Below are 17,015 nucleotides of genomic sequence, written 5' to 3' on the forward strand. Positions count from 1 at the left end.
TTTCGAGCATGCATACTGGGGAAATGACTCATAATTGTTGCTGTAGTAGGCACAGGTTGGTCTGAATGAGGGCTTAGGAACCTTCAATAAGAGTCATGGGTGTGTGTCGTGTCGTCGGTGCTGAGCGATTCCAATGCAGATAACCATCGCTCTCTCCATAAGGGCCCCCACAACAAGCACCAAAATCCGAATTTCATCAGCGTTGCTTGTGGGCAAGTGATTTACTGGGAAAGTAAACACTTCGCAACCTGCTGCTTCAATAGAGGGACCTCAGTGTAGTGTCCTGGTGTACTGCCCGGGGGTTCAGTTGTTGAGTATCGGATCTTCGATACTGTGCTGGACAGTCACTAGGTCAGTATAGTTATTCTCATTTACTAACGGCTAAGTTCAGTGATCTTCCGGCTAATGGGGCTGGAAGAAGGGGGAGGTAGGCAGGAATTGGTGTTTTTGTCCCCATACCGAGTCAAACTGGGGCGAAAGCAGTGCTAAGGAAGGTTACGCATACTGGGCAAAATATACGGCGCGTCGAATGGAACCGTGCTGCTCCGTGGGTTCAAATTGTTCAACGGAAAAATAATTTGTGTGTGTGTATTTATGTGTTTGTGTGTGTGTGCGTGTGTGCGCTCGCGCTGCTTATCCAGTTCGCGTAGTTGCTGACTCCGGTTGGCCTCGGGTAGGGGACGGTCCCTGTAGCGCCCGCGGGTTTATAGTCGCTGGCTAGCGGATCACAGGCGCCGTGCGGGACATCGGCTAGGCCAAGATAATTATTCTCGTTCACTAACTGCTAATTTCGATGATCTTCCGGTAAATGTGGCGAGGAGAAAGGAGAAGGATGCAAGAATTCGTGTCTTTGTCCCCATAGCGCGTCAAACTGGGACAGCAGCACTCCTGAGGGAGGTCCCGCAAAAGGCGGGAAATATAGGACCCGCCGAACGGAACCATGCTGCTCCGTGGCTCCAAATCGCTCTTAGGAAATATATTTTTGGCTTGTATGCATTGCCTATACAGCATGCGCAATAGCTGGCTTGGGTCGGCCCCCGCTCCGGGTTCGGTCGCACTGCTGGCTGTCCCTTTATGTGTCCGCACCCTCATTAAACAAAAACCATATCTCATCAAGGTTATCTAGCGAAGTACACTTGTTATCATTCCTCACTTAGTAATTTCGGCACATAGTCCTTAATGCGTTACTAGTGTTGGCTTCCACACTTCTAGCAGTGGCTACCGCTACTAGGGTTGCACTGCACAGAACTACAACATCCCCCCTGTCGACAGACGTTTACACACAGTAAACGTTCCTCCTTTGCCCAGGCTTCCCACGCCCGGTTGGCCACTAGGGCTTTAGGTGCCCCACATAGTCCATATGGTCGTCCAACAATAAGCGACTAACAATTAGCAATTGACGCTTAACAACAGGTCACCTATCCTGGCCTGCCGATCCCGGACGAGGTCGTACTCAGTCTGCATAGTAGTAGCAGTTCAGAGGTGTGATTTTCCTCAAGTGTACGAGCACGATGGCTCGTCGTAGAACCGTACAGCCTTGTAGATGATATACGGGCTCACAAGTGGCTCTCTCCTCTGGGGTACCTCATCCTTTGACAAGATGATGTGCATGTTCGCCTTCACCACATTGGACCATAGTGTACTCAGCTTCATAACTGTCCGTCGCGTTGCTCTGAGCATCCCTTCCAACCAACTGCTGCCTTCGTGCTAAGCATCCGAGGGCCTGCTGCCCTATCACCGATGAATTGCGAGGCATGGAATGTGTCGTGACAGTCGTAGGCTCGTCGCAGTTACAATCAGTACGGATATGTCCCGTAACAGCGAATGGAGCATGATATCGAGGTTTGAACGTAGAAGATAAGCTGCCCAGCTGTTTCGCTGAGTGGCTTGCCGTATTATATGCACACTCGAGTGCGTGGAGAAAGCGTTCCCCCTCCTCACCTGACTGCATATTAGCAAGGATGAATTCCTTAAAGTATACGGTTGACAAGTCCTATTTGGCCGTCTGTTTGCGGATAATAAGCTGTAGGGATTGCGCAGCTGCCATCGAAATGGGAGCAATGGGAACAGAGTTGCTTCCACAGCTCTGATTGGAATTGAGGGCCTCTATCCGTAGTGTACGTATCTGGGTGCTTAGCACACCTTATTAGTCTATATGTTACTAATTCAATTCTCCTAAACATGGTAGTTGTCTTGGTAATTGAAATGAAGCGAGTTGTCTTGCTTAACGAGTCAACTATAGGCAGGATGGGCTCGTTCACGGCGTTCACGGTTGGCGGCTAACGTGACTCTCTTTTGTAACGGCATAACCAGAAACTGAAGCAAGCCGGTGGCTTTCTGGCAGGCTACGTTGGAGGTTCTACACTGAGCAGAAGAATCTCCATAGCTTGTCTTAGAAGCATGCCGACCGGGCAAGTTGCAGTGTCGACTAAGAGCTTAGTATATCCTCGTCTCCCGTCGATGCCCCGCCGTGACGTACGCCCGGTGCATATGCAGGACATGCGTCAAATATTCCGGAAAGTATGGCGCACAGATCTTCCACAGCACCGTTTGGTAACCCTACAAATGAAGAAAAGGAAAACGAAAGGAGAAACGGCGTCGAGACACCTCCTCATCTGTAGGTAAACCCTCTGCTTGCACCTCAGCTTCGCAAGGCCTTCTCGAATACGGGATACTAAGCGTAGACGGCAGAACATGCAAAGGAAGACACGCCCACTGCAAACTCAACATCGATTGAAGAGAGCTAGTCGGTGAATGGTGGACAGGGATGAGGGTAGTCTCCCGCTTCGGAATCTGAAGATGGAAGCCAAGCCGGTGTACTGGTAGGGGGATCTACATCTTGTGATACCTCAGGAGGAACACCGTCATTAGGGGAAACCTGCATCTGATTCACGATAAATCCAAGGACGACGTCACGTCTGATATCGGCATGGTCCCTCCACTGGTTTTTCCTTCACAGCTGCTGAAGATAAACGTTGGTTTACAGCTGAATGTACTGGATGGACGGAATGGCTACTTGGTCCCGTGAATCTGCTGGAGTACGAAGGAGATGAAAATCTGTGAGGAAGTCCAACCTACGTCCCGCTGTTCCATGCCAGGGTTTGGCCCCTTAAAGGTGCGCTAAACCTTCATAAACCGTATATGCCATGACCTTAGCTGCCCGTAACAGTTGTTTGCACTTAATACAAGATCGTGACGAGCGCGAAGAACTCTTGATTTTAAATTCAACATTTCTGCTGTGCAGGTGACATCGCTTAAGGGAACCAACGAGTTTCTTGTTTCAGAACGACATTGACCGCGTATCCCGAAGCATATGGGTAGAACGTATTGCTGTTGCTCTGGCCCGGTACTTCCAACGTGGGGTAACAAACGAAAGGCTGCTTCAGACGCCTGAGAGCCTGGTTACGAGTTTCATCCCTCTAGAAAGGGAAATGAGAGCAGGTAATATCCACTAACTGTTGTGCCACCTCTGCAAGCCCCGACCCCACAAGCATTCTACAACAGTTTACAGTATCCAGGAATTGCCGAATCTGTCGGTGCACATTGATCAGCACCACAGGCCACTACTGTACTGTTTGGACAGTATCTGGGGTTAGCTTGATTCCGTCCACTCTGGCCATCTACTGCATGTTGGTGAGCTCCTGCACGTCGAACTGGCACAGGCGAAGCTCCAGGTGGCTCTGCGTGCGCAGGAAACCATCGAAGACTTGTCTTAACGCGTGGCGTCCGGTATCCAGCTCTACCGAGCTGATAAGAACATCCTCTAGGTATGCAATACCTTCCCGTCCCGAAAACGCAAGTATATAACTGTTTCTATTACCTTGAAAGGTATCAGGGGCTCCCTTGAGCCAAAAGAACATTACTGTGTATTCGTAAGACTGAGATGCAGTTTTCTACCGTTCCTCCGGAGCCATCCGAACCGCATCAGTCGTAAACAGCCGTCCAATAGCAGGGGTTGTGTCAACGGATGACAAGGCCAACATAAGCCTATTCATCTGCACGTCTTTGTTAACGGATATAATATACGCATCTCGACCTGAGGCCGGAACAAACGCCTTCGGTTGCAGCTGCTGGTTAAACCGCCTTACCGCTGCGTTGAACGGTGGCGTGAAGGAACGCATCAGTCGTGTGGTAGCTTTGCCGCAACTACTGAAACAAATAAGCAGCACGAATCTCAGAATTGAAACAATGATATGGCTTGAGCTATAAGTCGCTAGGGAATTATGGGGGACTGAAGGAAACCTTCGTAGATATGAGCTCAGACCGTTCGGCTCGACAAACACACACGCGCGCTGCCTCCGTCCCAAAATATTCAAAAGATTTTGGAAGTAAAAACTTGGAATAGAAAAGGGGCCTAAATGGACTGGAATACTTTTGTCGCGTAAACATACTATCAGCGCTTTGACGTGTACTCGACTGTTAGATGACGCTGGTGGAATTAACGGCAATTCAAGCAGCCCACAGCCTATGAAGCGTATGAGGTGACCGCGATATACGTCATTAAAACAGCATTAAACAGCTAAGAAGCCTCTTAGACCAATCACCATGGTAACATTCGCTCCGAGTTAGCCAGATGGCTTCGTTGCGGCTATCCGTATAATTGCGCTAGTGAGTCAAATTTTTCAATGCAACCTGCTCCAGCGAAAGAATGTGGGTAATTGGTGTCTGTATGAAGAAACAAGAATCTACATGAGATTTTAGAGATCGCGCTGTGAATAACTTCGGGAAGGAGGACAGCTTGGAGCTGGCTTGACAGGGGAATTTGTTTGGGAGGTGAATAGTTTACACACAGTGAAACTATTGCAGTAGGTATTACTAAAATGTCATTAAAAATATGAGGTGCGAGCGAGAGAAACTAAAAACGATGGAGGCGCACCCTAGCTAAGGCCTAGAGTCGTTATGCTACGAGTTGCGCTGGTGGTGGAGGAGCCGACGACCAACGGTGACGGATTCCATCAGTTGAAAGTCTGAGCAACGCAGATAGCCGGTTGAGGAGGTGCACCAGGAGTTTAAAACATTGGGTGAATTTCAGAGCATCACGCACAGCGCGAAGCAACTCACATCACTCCCAAGAGCTGTTGAGGAATCCGACCCAAATCCGCTAACGGCAGCGACAGAAACTAGTCACAGAAAGCTTTCGAATCAACATGACGCTAAATATGGTTCCAGTGGCACTAATGCCTTAGACACCATACCAACCTGCCCCACAAACCTCCGCGGTTGCAATATCCTAGTAAGCCCTACACTCATCGCACAAATGTCAAGGATGTGTGCCCGCCGTGTTTCCGTTCTATAGTGCAGTTGTCTCTCTTTATATATCAGGAAGAATCATAGGCCTGTTATCAGCAGTGCGCTTGCGGTCTCGAAACGAGCACCACTTCTGCTAGCCGTCGTGCCTGCTAATCCCTGATATTCCTCCTCTACGTCAGTGCTTCAGTCATGCCTGCTGAATTAATAGATTGAAAGTCCTGCACAATTAATATCAATGAGGCAAATTGTCGAAATACAGCAAAAGCAACCACAAGAGTCCGTGAGAGGTCCACTGGGCCTGCTCGTGTGGTGGGACCCTGCAGGGGCTCGATTCTTTTCAGCTGCAGAGTAATAGATAAAAGGGAGTTGTTTATACCGGAAGCATCCAAAATGTGAAATTCCTTTGTTTTAACACCGAAATTTGACAGTTATTTGGCTACGGAGGCGAAGAAATCGTAGGAAACGGGAACAGCACTAGCTCTGTGCCCACTGCTGGACGAAGCACACCAACTCAGGCCAGAGCCTGCCAACAATTCATGATGCGGAAAGCACCCGGCTCACCCACGTAAAGAATTTCTTCGGCTTCTTCCTTGTATATTTCTCTCTTTTCCCCCCATATTACTCTTAGGAGGTATTTCACACAGGTTTAGACAGTCGTCTGCATCTGGAACCCTGTACTTCGTTTAGGCAAGTGTGTGTGCTGAGCCACTGCTGCATGTACGTGTTTAAAAGAGCGTAAAACCTTAGAGATTGAAACTTACGGGTGTATTTAGCCTTCAGTTTGTTGTGAAAGTGTCCTCTTAGTTTTTTCAAGGGGGGTGTATATGGGTGAAACGTCGGCAAGTAGGTGTGGTGGCTGTTTCTGCCTGGAGGGTGGGCAGCGGCTAACATTGCCTTGCTGGAGTGTTAAGCCTCTTCTGTTTTATTCTGTCACATATTCGAGAGCACAGTGTGTATTGAGGCAGCCACAGAAGCTGCTGGGGGCGTGTTCGTGAGGGATGCCTTGTACAGCCTGTCCAGGATATTGCCGGCGTCTCGTGGTTTGTGTTTTCTCGTGCTTCAGTTGAAGGTCAATAAGCAACTATATTTAACCGAGCACAATGGAGGGCGTAAACAGACTCTGCTCGTGCAGGTTCGAGCCACTGGTCGATGTGGCAGTGCCAGAGAAGGCCATTGTGTGGACTGCGAACAACTACTACGACGGCTCAGGTGGGGCAGTGACTACCTAGAAAGAATATAGGCATGAATCGGCAGCAAATCATTCTCGCTAGGCTCGAGCGGAAGTGTTAAAAAAGAGCATCGCAAACGGAGTTTGAGTTCATGCATACGCCTGTGTGTATCATACCAGACTCTGTGACCTACTTTCGACGTGAATTTGTCTCCCTCGTTTGTGTCTTTCGGCTTTGCGTACACGCACTTCTACAGGATGGGTGGGACTGACGGACCGCGAGAAGCTTTCGTTGAAACCCACACTCTTTGCAGACCACCGTCTGCTTTTTCTAGAGCCTGTCGAAGGAGTTTGCGAGGTGTTCAGCGGTGTTCAGTCTGGCAAGTATGACGTCAAGGTCAGTCCTCCTCTTCCAATATCACTTTCTGCTTGACATTCCCTTCACCCCCCACTTTCAAGGAATGTCCGATGGCAGCTACATACGAGGCGAACTGGCTGCTGGGGCTGTTTGTACGAGGCCCAGGCAAAAGTAGCCTCAGGTTGTGGGATGCTCTGTTAGCAGCGCTGTATGCTTGTATGTATATTTACATGCCTCCCTTGGGTATACATATTTACGTGGATATGACTGCGCTTGCGTGCGTGTGTGGTTTCCTGTTATACCTACAGTGCTGGAGTAAGCACGGGTGTCACCTGGGCATTGAGGGTGACAAGAACGTGTTTTTGTCGACGCCTAATTTGCGCGAAGTTGCGGTGTATTCTCATCCGGAACGGTTGCCAGCTTTCCCAAAGGCGTGGAAGCCTCTGCTCTTTATTGTGAACGAGTCCTTGATAGCATTTCGGCTGACGGATCGGGTCTGCTTGGTGGTGACAATAGATGAAAGCCACACTGTGAAGGTGCAGTGCGTCGACTATAACGCCGGTTTCGTGGTTTCTCACCCCTCCTCAAATGCAGCACTTGCTTACGGCGCGATGGTGGTGAAGGGGTTCGAGGCACTGCCCAACTGCGAGGCCATACCGCGCGTGAACTGCGCATCTGGAGATTGGGGTTTCTTTGTGCAACTGTATCAGTGGGGCACATTTGTTATCCCCAAGTCCATAGACCTCACGCGGCCGACTTCGATTCTCGGCCTCGGCCTGGGGAAGAAAGTAGACTGTCTGGGGGTGCTGATGCATCCTCCGAACATCATCATCATGGTGCATTTGGAGTCACCCAAGGTGGTGCGGGCCTTGGAGTACGGACGCGACTATCTGCTGACGGCTATCAAGACTAGCGAGACAGACATAGACATCTACCTCATCATGGATGGCCAGATGACCCGCTTCAACTACTCCTTTGACTTGCGAATCAACAGACCCGGCAAACCCAAACACCACGAGAACGTTGGCTTCAAGTGCGCACTTGAACTCGATGACAAGAAGAAATGCAACCGCTTCATCTTCCAGAACACAAAATGTTCCACAGTCGTCGTTCCCCAAGGCTGCCCCACTGGAGAGGGAGACCACCTCGTCAGCAGCAGCCTCATCGCTGTGTTTGATGCAGAGATATGTGAGTTTTGTGAGGTGTACGCACACCACGATTTCACATCTTGCAGAGCGGGATACTTGTAGTTAGAGCTCCGTGCTATTTGTTTTCGGTCTCTCCTCAGTCCCTTAGGGTTGGTATTTCACCGTAGTTCTTACGCGTTTGTGTTTGTTGTTTCCTCTTAGGCATGTACCTCACGCACCCTCCGGCCCTGAAGCTTTGCTCAGCTTTCAACACGGTTGCGCTGCCCGTCGACTGAGCCATCGTTCAGTTTGTGCCAGATAAACAACAGCAAGGTGACAACGCAGATGTTGAAGCGGCCTCATCTCCCCTAGCAAGTAGAGCTGAATATCCCTGAAAGACTGCAGGAGAGTGCGATGGACGCGGAGAGGCCTCAGTTGTGCCCGCGCCGCTGCGGTTGTCCACAGGCGCTGCACATACCGCCGCAGCAACAACAGAAGCGACAAGTGCAGCCCCAACGGCAACATCAGGCGCGTCAGCAGGAGAAACAAAACAACCCACTCCGCCTCCCCCCACCTATCTCATCACCTTTCCGTCGGAAGAGTGATGGAGGTGGCAGTTCGACGGAGACTAGAGACCCCAACTAGTAGATGTGGCGACATCTGCTTAACATCTGCGGATACACCGGGAGCGGAGCCAGACTGTCAGCTCCCTCAGGGAGATTATTAGAGCGCAATGCACTGTAACGTATTACTGTGAGAAACTTTTATAGAGAGAACACAGACAGACGGGGACAGACAGCTATGACAATGGCGACTGTTCGTCCTCGCGCCTGTTTATATGTCAGTGGCTTTGGCTGAGGCGGCGCCTGCCAGCACAAACAGCGGGGAGTGCAGGCAGAGGCTGCTGCTCCCTGCGGTGTCTGTAAAGCCCAAAAGAGGCTTATTGCAGCTAAGCACTGCTTGGAATTTCCTGAAAACCCTAAACTGACTCCTAGAAATATCTGCACAGCCCGCGAAACGCTAAACTCAACCCCGCCAATCAGAACACTGAAGTAACGGCGTCAACGTGTTCCTGCAGCTGCACTCTGTGCATACTTCTTGCCTGCATTTATATGCGAATGCGAACACCTCTAGGGGACGAGCATAACGCCAATTAAAAAAGATATCTGTTTTCGCTGTAGCCAAGCCAATGTGGGGCTCCGGCGGAGATACACCCCGAAGGCAGCCAGCGACAGGCCTAAAACGGCTCGTGGTATTGAGGAAAGCTCGATTACCTTTATTGTTGTTGGGGTTTGCAATGTGTGTTCATAATGCGCTTTCACTGACGTGTGGTGGGCGCTTGGCCCCAAGCAGGTGCCCGCAGATGGATTACGAGATGAAAGGAATACAGAAACAAACAAAAACGAACAGCGCTTATCCCCATGACTCGTTACTCTGCGGTGTCTAGACAGACAACTGAGGCATTCCTGCTAATTCAAGATGAGCAGCAGCCGATATCTCTCGCCCTCCGGCTCTGCTTTTCCACCATCAACTGCGCAACTGCAACATCGCAGTTGGAACGCTACCGTGAACAGTATGCATGTATATATATGCATGTTACATATATAACATATTTATATATAACGCATATAGTTGTGAGACGAACGTATGAGAACGCAAGCAGACAAACAGTATTCTCTATTCTATATACATAACATAGATATCTATATGTATATCTACCAATATATATGCACTTATGGGACAAACGTACGGAAACCCACACAGAAAATCTGCATATGCTGCATATATAACATATATAAAGTATACGTATGCTCTATATATAAAGCATATATGTTATCTATATAGATACTATCTATATTCTATATAGGTAATATATATATATATATATATATATATATATATATATATATATATATATATATATATATATATATACAGTCGCTTATGGATCGAACATATCAAAATCAGCATAGACAAACTCACTTAGTAAGCTGAGCGCCTTCTATCTCGGCGCTAGATGAATATAACCAAAAAACAGACAAAATCAACGAAGGCCCTTTAATATATCAGATTCTACAAGATAATGGAGGAGGACAAGACAAAGTCTGCATTCTTTTATTCCCTGCTACCTCCCACTGTTTCTGTTTTTCCTCTTGCTGATGTTATCGTATTCCTCTTGCGCTCCGCTGCAGATGCTGAAGCGTTTCTCGTTGCTACTGTTCCAGCTGCTGCTGCTGCTGCTGCACCTGCAGCTACTGCTGCTGCTGCTGCTGCTGCAGGTTGTTCGAGGAAGCGGGAGAGGTGTAGGACGTCTTCTACAAGGTCCTGCTGCAGGTGTATATCCAGATCATTGGGCGCAGCATGGGTTTTGATGCATCGCCCGAAGGGGTTAATAAGGGTCTGTAACGCTGCTAGGCTAATACAGGGAGAAGTAACAGCTAGAAGGCACTGGCCTATTGCGCGTTGGCGTTCTATTAGGGCCTCTGTAGTGTATGGGATGCTGTGCAGACACCCCAACAGGCCCGATAACAGTAGCTGCAAGCAACGACGGTAATACGGCAGCAGCATTTTTTCAAACGTATCGCGTGGCTCTACATTTATATGAGGGGCCAAAGAAAAACCAGACAAAGATGGAGACAGAAACTCCCCAGCCCCTGATGCTACAGAGCCACATGGAGATAGAAGCCCCTCCTCCTGGCGTCCTTCGTGATGATGCTGCTGTTGCTGCTCCTGCGGCGGATGTTCCTCTCGCAGCTGCTGCTGGTGTTGTTGCTGTTGCTGATGCTGATGCTGTTGTTGCTGCTGCTGCTCCGCGACTTCGATCCATTTGCTGTTTCCCTCAGCAGCAGAACGTCCACAGACTGCCACCAGCGAAGGGCCCCTCGAGGGCCCCCGATGGGCCTCCGCGAGAGGTAGAGAAGAAGCTGGTATTTGTTGTGTTTCCTCTCCTGCAACAAACAGTACACACACCCTCAGCAGCACAGCAACATCAAAAGCTTCGCCTGCCAGGGCCTAGGGTTTAGGGTTTTAGGGTTTAGGTGTGTGTTTATATATGAAGCACCAACTCGTAGTAATCACAAACGAGATAGACACTCAACCGTGGCCAAAAAGAATAAGCCCTCATCTCCCAATAAACCCTCATAATCTATTAAACTTATTCGTCTACTTATAAACCCCTTTGTCTACTGCATTTTTTTCGCTTAATAAGCCCCTTTATGTATTTCGCACCCCTTCTTCTTTTTGCCAGTCTTGCGCTCGCCTTGGATCGCGTGACAGTGTAGTTGTTCTGCTCCGTATCTACTGTATCTCCAGCTGTTTCTTCTTCTAAATTTCTGTCTGTGTCTGATGAGCCCTGTGTATCATATGATATGTACACCTTTACCCCAAATGTCTGCACGGTGGTGCCCTTGGGCCCCTCACAGGGGTCCCCTCCGGGGCTCCCACGCTGCTGCTGCTGCTGCAGTGACAGCCCCTGCGCCGACGCCACGGCTGTTTCCTCGGGCCTTGGGAACTTGCGGGGTCTCCCGCGTTTTCTCTGTGGAGTAGAAGCAGCAGCAGCAGCAGCAGGGTGTAAGAATTGCGAATCTGCTGCTGCAGGCGGAGGTGGCAGCGGCGATCCGTTAAGGAGAAAGGGATCTTCTTCTCCTGAGGCCCCTTGGCTACAACAGAGGTCCGGTCGAAGACTAAGGAAAAACTGAGTAGAGTTGAGGAACTGCCGTCTGGCTCCTTCCCTTGCTGTTCTCTTCTCTACAAATATATCAACGCTGTAGTTCTGAGAGTAGACGCGACGAAGAGAAAGGAAGTCGCGCACAGCCCACCGTCTGTACACTGCAAAATCGTGGCTCGAAGATATACTCCCACCAGGAGCCGAGGGAGAGCTCAGATGTACAGACACCCCAACACGAAAACAAATTTCTAAACCACAAACAGAATCCAAACGCAGCACGTTCTCCGTCGGCTGCTCTTCAGTTGTGTAAAATGCAGTTATGACGCCTCTTATGCGTCGAGAGGGCCTCAAACTAGTGTTCTTCCTGCTGCTACTGTGGTGTACGTACAGCTCCGCTAGCTCCGCGTCTTGTTCTATTTCTCGGGTGTACATCTCTCTAAAAAACGAATTCATTGACCCCAGGTACGATAAAGGAATGCACGTCAGGCGCGTTCGCACCAAGTCCACCAGGTGTATACGCACCTCTTGGCCCACAAACAGGCAGGTGGTGGCGGAAAGACATCCCAACTCCGAATAGAAATCCTCGCCAGCATCTGACGCTTCATTTGGCGCATCCCCCCCGCTCGCTGCTGCTGCTTCCACAGTTGCAGCGGCATCCGCTGCTGCTGCATCTGCTGCTACAGCTGCTGCTCTTACAACGGATGCTGGTTCAGCAGCACCAAGCGTGGTGAACTTGAGGTGCGCATTTACGGGCTCTGTAGCAGACATTTCAGGGGAGCATTTTTCTCCTGTCCACTTATAAAGCTCCTCACCTCCATCAGAACTTCTAGTCTCCATGTTTTGCTGTGTACAGACACCTGGAGAGGCGCTACAATTTGTTCTTAATCCGGTGTTGCTAACGCAGCCGTGGGATTTTGTCAAGACCCCGTGGAGGGGTATTTCTCGGATCCAGTAAGAAGGAATAGTACCAAAAGTGAGACAAAGCCGAGTGAAATCCCAATGGGGAAATGTTTCCTGCGCTAAGTTGTGCAGACACTTTCAGGAGCGGGGTCTTCATTGAGTTCTCAAACGATGAATCTGTTCAGTGAACGGCGAAAGCCACTATAAACTGCCCCAAAAAACTTTTATGAATGCCATTCAACGCGAGAAGATCGTTGTCTATGTCATTAATGAGATGTATTGATGCGCGCCGCTGTGCGTACACCCGAAACAGGTCTACAGGAGAGGAGGGAAGCTGCACTCGAGAAAACGAAGTCCATGCAATGCCGCCGCTCTTCTGCTGCATGCAGATATTTCTTGTAAAATTAGAAATGGGCATTTGACTCATTTGTTTGTTGTTTTTGTTCTGCTTCTCTGCTCACACAAAGCAGAGAGCGGGGACGAGAGGAGAGACCTCAACGGATCGGCAACCACCAGCGCAGCTTCTAGGGGAGTTCACTAGAAGATATGCGCATGCAGTGGTAGATACTTTCGCTAAAAACAACAAAACGATCAGGAAAACGCACCAGGAAAAGACGCAAAAAGCAGAGGAAGCCCGACGAGGAGAGGGAACCGTGCTGCGGGGCCAGTAGGAAGACCAGAGAGAAAGAAACGAGCCACCCCTTTCCCGAAACCCCCTAAAATAGTCAAACTAGTTTGTTGTATTTAGTTAATATGTACAATTCAAGAAAAATTGCCAAGAATAAACAACCAAAATATCAATTGCCCTCCAAATTTCACGTTTTTGCAATGCGGCATCTCCTGCGCTGAAACTAAGCCACTGACGCGAGTGTGCCGCACTTCTCACTGAGGAAAATACCGTCTTCTACACCTGGGAAAAGCAGAAATGCAATTTAAAAACAAAATATAAGTTTGATTTTGTTAAATGCATTTCGAACTTTAAGCCCGCCTGTACACCCCACGACGTAGGTGGGCACCCGTAGTGCGCGTAGTCTCGCGTCTTCTAGGGAAACCACCGACCATAACCCCTCAAAATATGTCTTTCGCCCCCGTTAATAAAAACTCACAAACTCTGCTGTTTTAATTAGTCAATTAAGGGATAAAAGCCGCTCCTTAACTCTGCAGAGGGAGCACACGCACGGGAACCGCCGCGCGGCATCGACGCCGGGCGATCGCGTCGGCTCTCCGTTCATCCATTGAAGCCTCAAAAAGGCTTATTCCAAAGTATAATGCGAACAAATAGAGTGAGTTTCTGCGTTTAAGAGATTTAAAGCCCCATGTTTAGAGTTTGAAGCCCATGAGCATCTTCGACAGAAAACCGAGCGTGCAGCTGCAGCCATTGGTGTGTCTGTGCACCCCAGAAGGACAGCCGCATTTCTCCTCTTCATTGATATTCATCAGAAAACAAACATAAAACACCACACAAACGTATAAAGCCAAGTTGCTGTTTTCTTCACACACTGGAAATGACAGAGCGCAGCATACGGCAGTTGACGGACCACCGAAACGTTCGCCTAAAACCCCAAGCCCTGAACCCCTAGAAGCCCTAAACAGCACACCCTTCAAAAAAAAACCCTGAAACCGCATTCCTAAGTTTTACTTCTCCTCCCTACAGCATAAAGCCCAAACCCGAAACCCTATCCACGCGGCGTCTGCCCTACACGTTTCACCTTAAACCCTACCTGGAATTGCGTGCAGAGGCCCCACTACGACATATCCTTATTCAATTCTCCTTACGAGTGCAGAAGTCGGGGGAGGAGCCCCTGAGAATCGATATATTGAGCCGTTCGCTGCAGTCTCTAATTGCTTCTAGGGTCGGCAGCCGCAGTTATCCCGAGTAAACCAAAACGTTCACAGGCTAACCCTACCTAACCCTACACTCTAAGCGTCAAACCGTAATTCCTAAGCCCTGTTGAAGCTTTTGCTCATGTTCGGCAATGCTTACATTGACGGCTTTCCCATCCGCACTCTATAGTTTTTTTTGGACTAGGGGCGATCTTTGTGCATTGTGCAAGCTATCTCTGTGCAGCTGTGTGAATATGCGTTTGTATAGAGGCACCAATTCATACTGCGAATATGGGTGTAATGTTACTGCAGCATAAAGGAAACACCGGAGATATTCATGTACTGCAATGCAACACCACGAAACCCAATGTATACAGCATGCAGCATATCTGCAACAAACGGAGCTCGAGGTATAGTTCTCGCTGTTTAATGTTTCCTCTGCTCTAATGCTGTCATTTTATCTCCTCGGCGGTAGCTGTAAACCCTAAACTGTAAGGGCTGCAGGGAGGCAGACGGAGAACTATGAATACACTGAGCACATATACGATGTCCTGTACAATGTGTACGTCGTTTCTTTCTTGGAGCTCCACGTACACCTGAAGGTGTATATATAAGCACAAAAACGCATTCTGCTGCTCAAAATTCAACCTAATTTCGATATAAAACCCGAAGTTCTGCAAAATCCAATAACCCCTACGTCTGGGCCCTCATAGAGCTCCCGCTTGGCCCTGGGGGCCCCCCCGGTTGGCTCTAGGGCCCCCCTTCATGCATTGCATGCAGCACGTACAGTGCCTTAATGACAACATTTCGATCGAAGGTGCGTTGGAAGCCAAAACTCAAAAACCAGCGGTACGGCCCCTGTGCAGTTATTGCTGCAGAACGGAGGGCGGGGGGTGGAGCCACATCCGCAGACGGGGGCCCTCACTCCCGGCGGGGGCCCTTACTTCCGGCAGGGGCCCCCATATCCGGTAGGGGGCCAAAACCCTCCCCCTCCATCCCCCCTTTAGTTATGTTGCGGGGGGAAAGTGTCAAAGTGCGTGGCTGCTGCCGCGGTTCAACGCAGTTCATGCCGACAGCAAATGCAAGCAAACAGACCAAAGAACCGATTTCAAGTCTAAATTTAATTTATTAAACTGCTAAGCTGGATAGGGAATACGATGGTTGGCCGACTGTGCATACACTCCAAGGTGTAGGGCAGCTTTCGACTGCTCGTCTTTTGCCGCAGCGGACGCTGTTCCTGCATATCCACATTGTCCCCCAAACCAACGCCCCACCAACACGGCATGCTAGCTAGCTAGCTAGCTGGCGAGCTATGCAGGTAGCTCACTTCGCTATCCAGCCAGCAGGTTAGATAGCGAGCATTTCCTTGCTGGTTTGTCAGTTTGTTGTTGAGATATCTTTTTCGTTTGAGGTGTCTGTATTGAGCTTTCCTTGATTATTGCATTTAGATGTCTTCATCAAATTCCGTTGAGCAGTAACGAATTCTCTGTTCTGCCTGTCTTAGGATTTCGTTGCTGAAGCCGGCGAGGCCGCCTATGATGGCGCCAAGGGGGTAGCAGAATTGCTGCTCGCGCAGAAGTGCCAATTTGATTTGGTACTGCATTTCATCTTCTACATCCATCATGCCGAATATACAGCCGAAGATGCCCCCCATGACGAGAGTGAAGAATAGCACCATGTAGGCCTGTTCGCGCGACTCGACGAGCGGCTTAGCCACTGAGGACTGGAAGAAAGAAAAGAGGTAATTCACGACATCTACCAGCGAAAAGGTCAGAGCAAAAGCTACTGATACACCCAAGACCGTGTAAAGCGGCACCTTAAGCAACGGATGCAGGCCCACAAACCAATTGCGCTTCAGCAGAAAACACAAAACACCTGAAAACACGATCAAACCGGCAAAGAACGTCAGCTGCAGCTTCCGGCCATGGGAGGCCTCATCCGCATTTACGTTGATCCGCCAGAGAATGACAGCGCCGACTGTGATGAATACGATGCCAAGATAAACCGAAAAGAAAGAAGAAACCGATATTTCCACCAGCGTGCAGTTCACTATGAGCGAAGATACGATGCCTAGCAGGACCCCCACGAAAGCACTTATCGCGCCTTTGCAGATCATGTCTTTCGTCATTTCAACGCGAGTCCAAGGAAACAGAACTCCAATTAAACCCCGAGTGCCCCCCAAATCCAGGCGATTGGGCACATCGCCAGCACCAGGAACGCTGCTATAAGTACTCCTCGCGGGGGGCCCCGAAGACTTGTCTGCCCCGAAACCCTTCATTTTGTGGACGTTTCCTGTAGAATCTCGCAATCAGCGCTTGAAAATGAAAGAAAACAAACCAAGCATGAACAGAAACGATAAACAAATACACAGAGCACGCGGATCAGGGCTGCAGTGGCTTCGGAAGCGAGGCCGCCAACTCTGAGCCAGGAGCGCTCGGAAAAGAATTATTTAGAGTTACTTAGACGATTTATTTACTGTTGTTCATTAAACAAACAAAAAAAGAGAACAAGGCGATGGACTCTCCGGCCCGGCACACTCGCGCAACAGGCGCAGTGTAGTGAACAGCGGGCTCTGCTGTTACTACGTAGGTATCCTAGGTTAACCTAACGGGGTGCAAACTTTATATCTATTTACCAAACACAGTCTATCTATTCTATCACGGCCTAAATATTCGAGCAATCTTCCTTTAAAGACATATTAGAGTCCATATATATTGAAAA

At 49.3% G+C, this 17,015-nt stretch overlaps 3 protein-coding genes across 3 annotated transcripts; 1 reads left to right on the forward strand and 2 right to left on the reverse strand.

Annotated features, from left to right (window-relative positions):
* Nucleotides 1-6,350: 6,350 nt before the first annotated feature.
* On the forward strand, nt 6,351-8,199 carry EMH_0092240 (uncharacterized protein; the record flags this gene model as incomplete). The annotated part of the gene is made up of 4 exons (XM_038022244.1): nt 6,351-6,459; nt 6,676-6,815; nt 7,085-7,964; nt 8,126-8,199. The coding sequence occupies 4 exons, from the start codon at nt 6,351-6,353 to the stop codon at nt 8,197-8,199; spliced, it is 1,203 nt and encodes a 400-aa protein (XP_037878098.1).
* Nucleotides 8,200-10,018: 1,819 nt separating this feature from the next.
* EMH_0092350 (uncharacterized protein) lies at nt 10,019-12,407 on the reverse strand (the record flags this gene model as incomplete). Its single annotated transcript, XM_038022245.1, has 2 exons — nt 10,019-10,851; nt 11,132-12,407. 2 exons carry the CDS (start codon nt 12,405-12,407, stop codon nt 10,019-10,021), a joined length of 2,109 nt encoding a protein of 702 aa, XP_037878099.1.
* A 3,331-nt stretch (nt 12,408-15,738) lies between these two features.
* EMH_0092460 (uncharacterized protein) lies at nt 15,739-16,572 on the reverse strand (the record flags this gene model as incomplete). Its single annotated transcript, XM_038022246.1, has 1 exon — nt 15,739-16,572. The coding sequence occupies one exon, from the start codon at nt 16,570-16,572 to the stop codon at nt 15,739-15,741; it is 834 nt and encodes a 277-aa protein (XP_037878100.1).
* Between the last annotated feature and the right edge of the window lie 443 nt (nt 16,573-17,015).

The sequence above is a fragment of the Eimeria mitis genome, genomic scaffold (assembly GCF_000499745.2).
Source record: "Eimeria mitis Houghton genomic scaffold, Emh_scaff131, whole genome shotgun sequence".
NCBI classification, from domain to species: Eukaryota; Apicomplexa; class Conoidasida; order Eucoccidiorida; family Eimeriidae; genus Eimeria; species Eimeria mitis.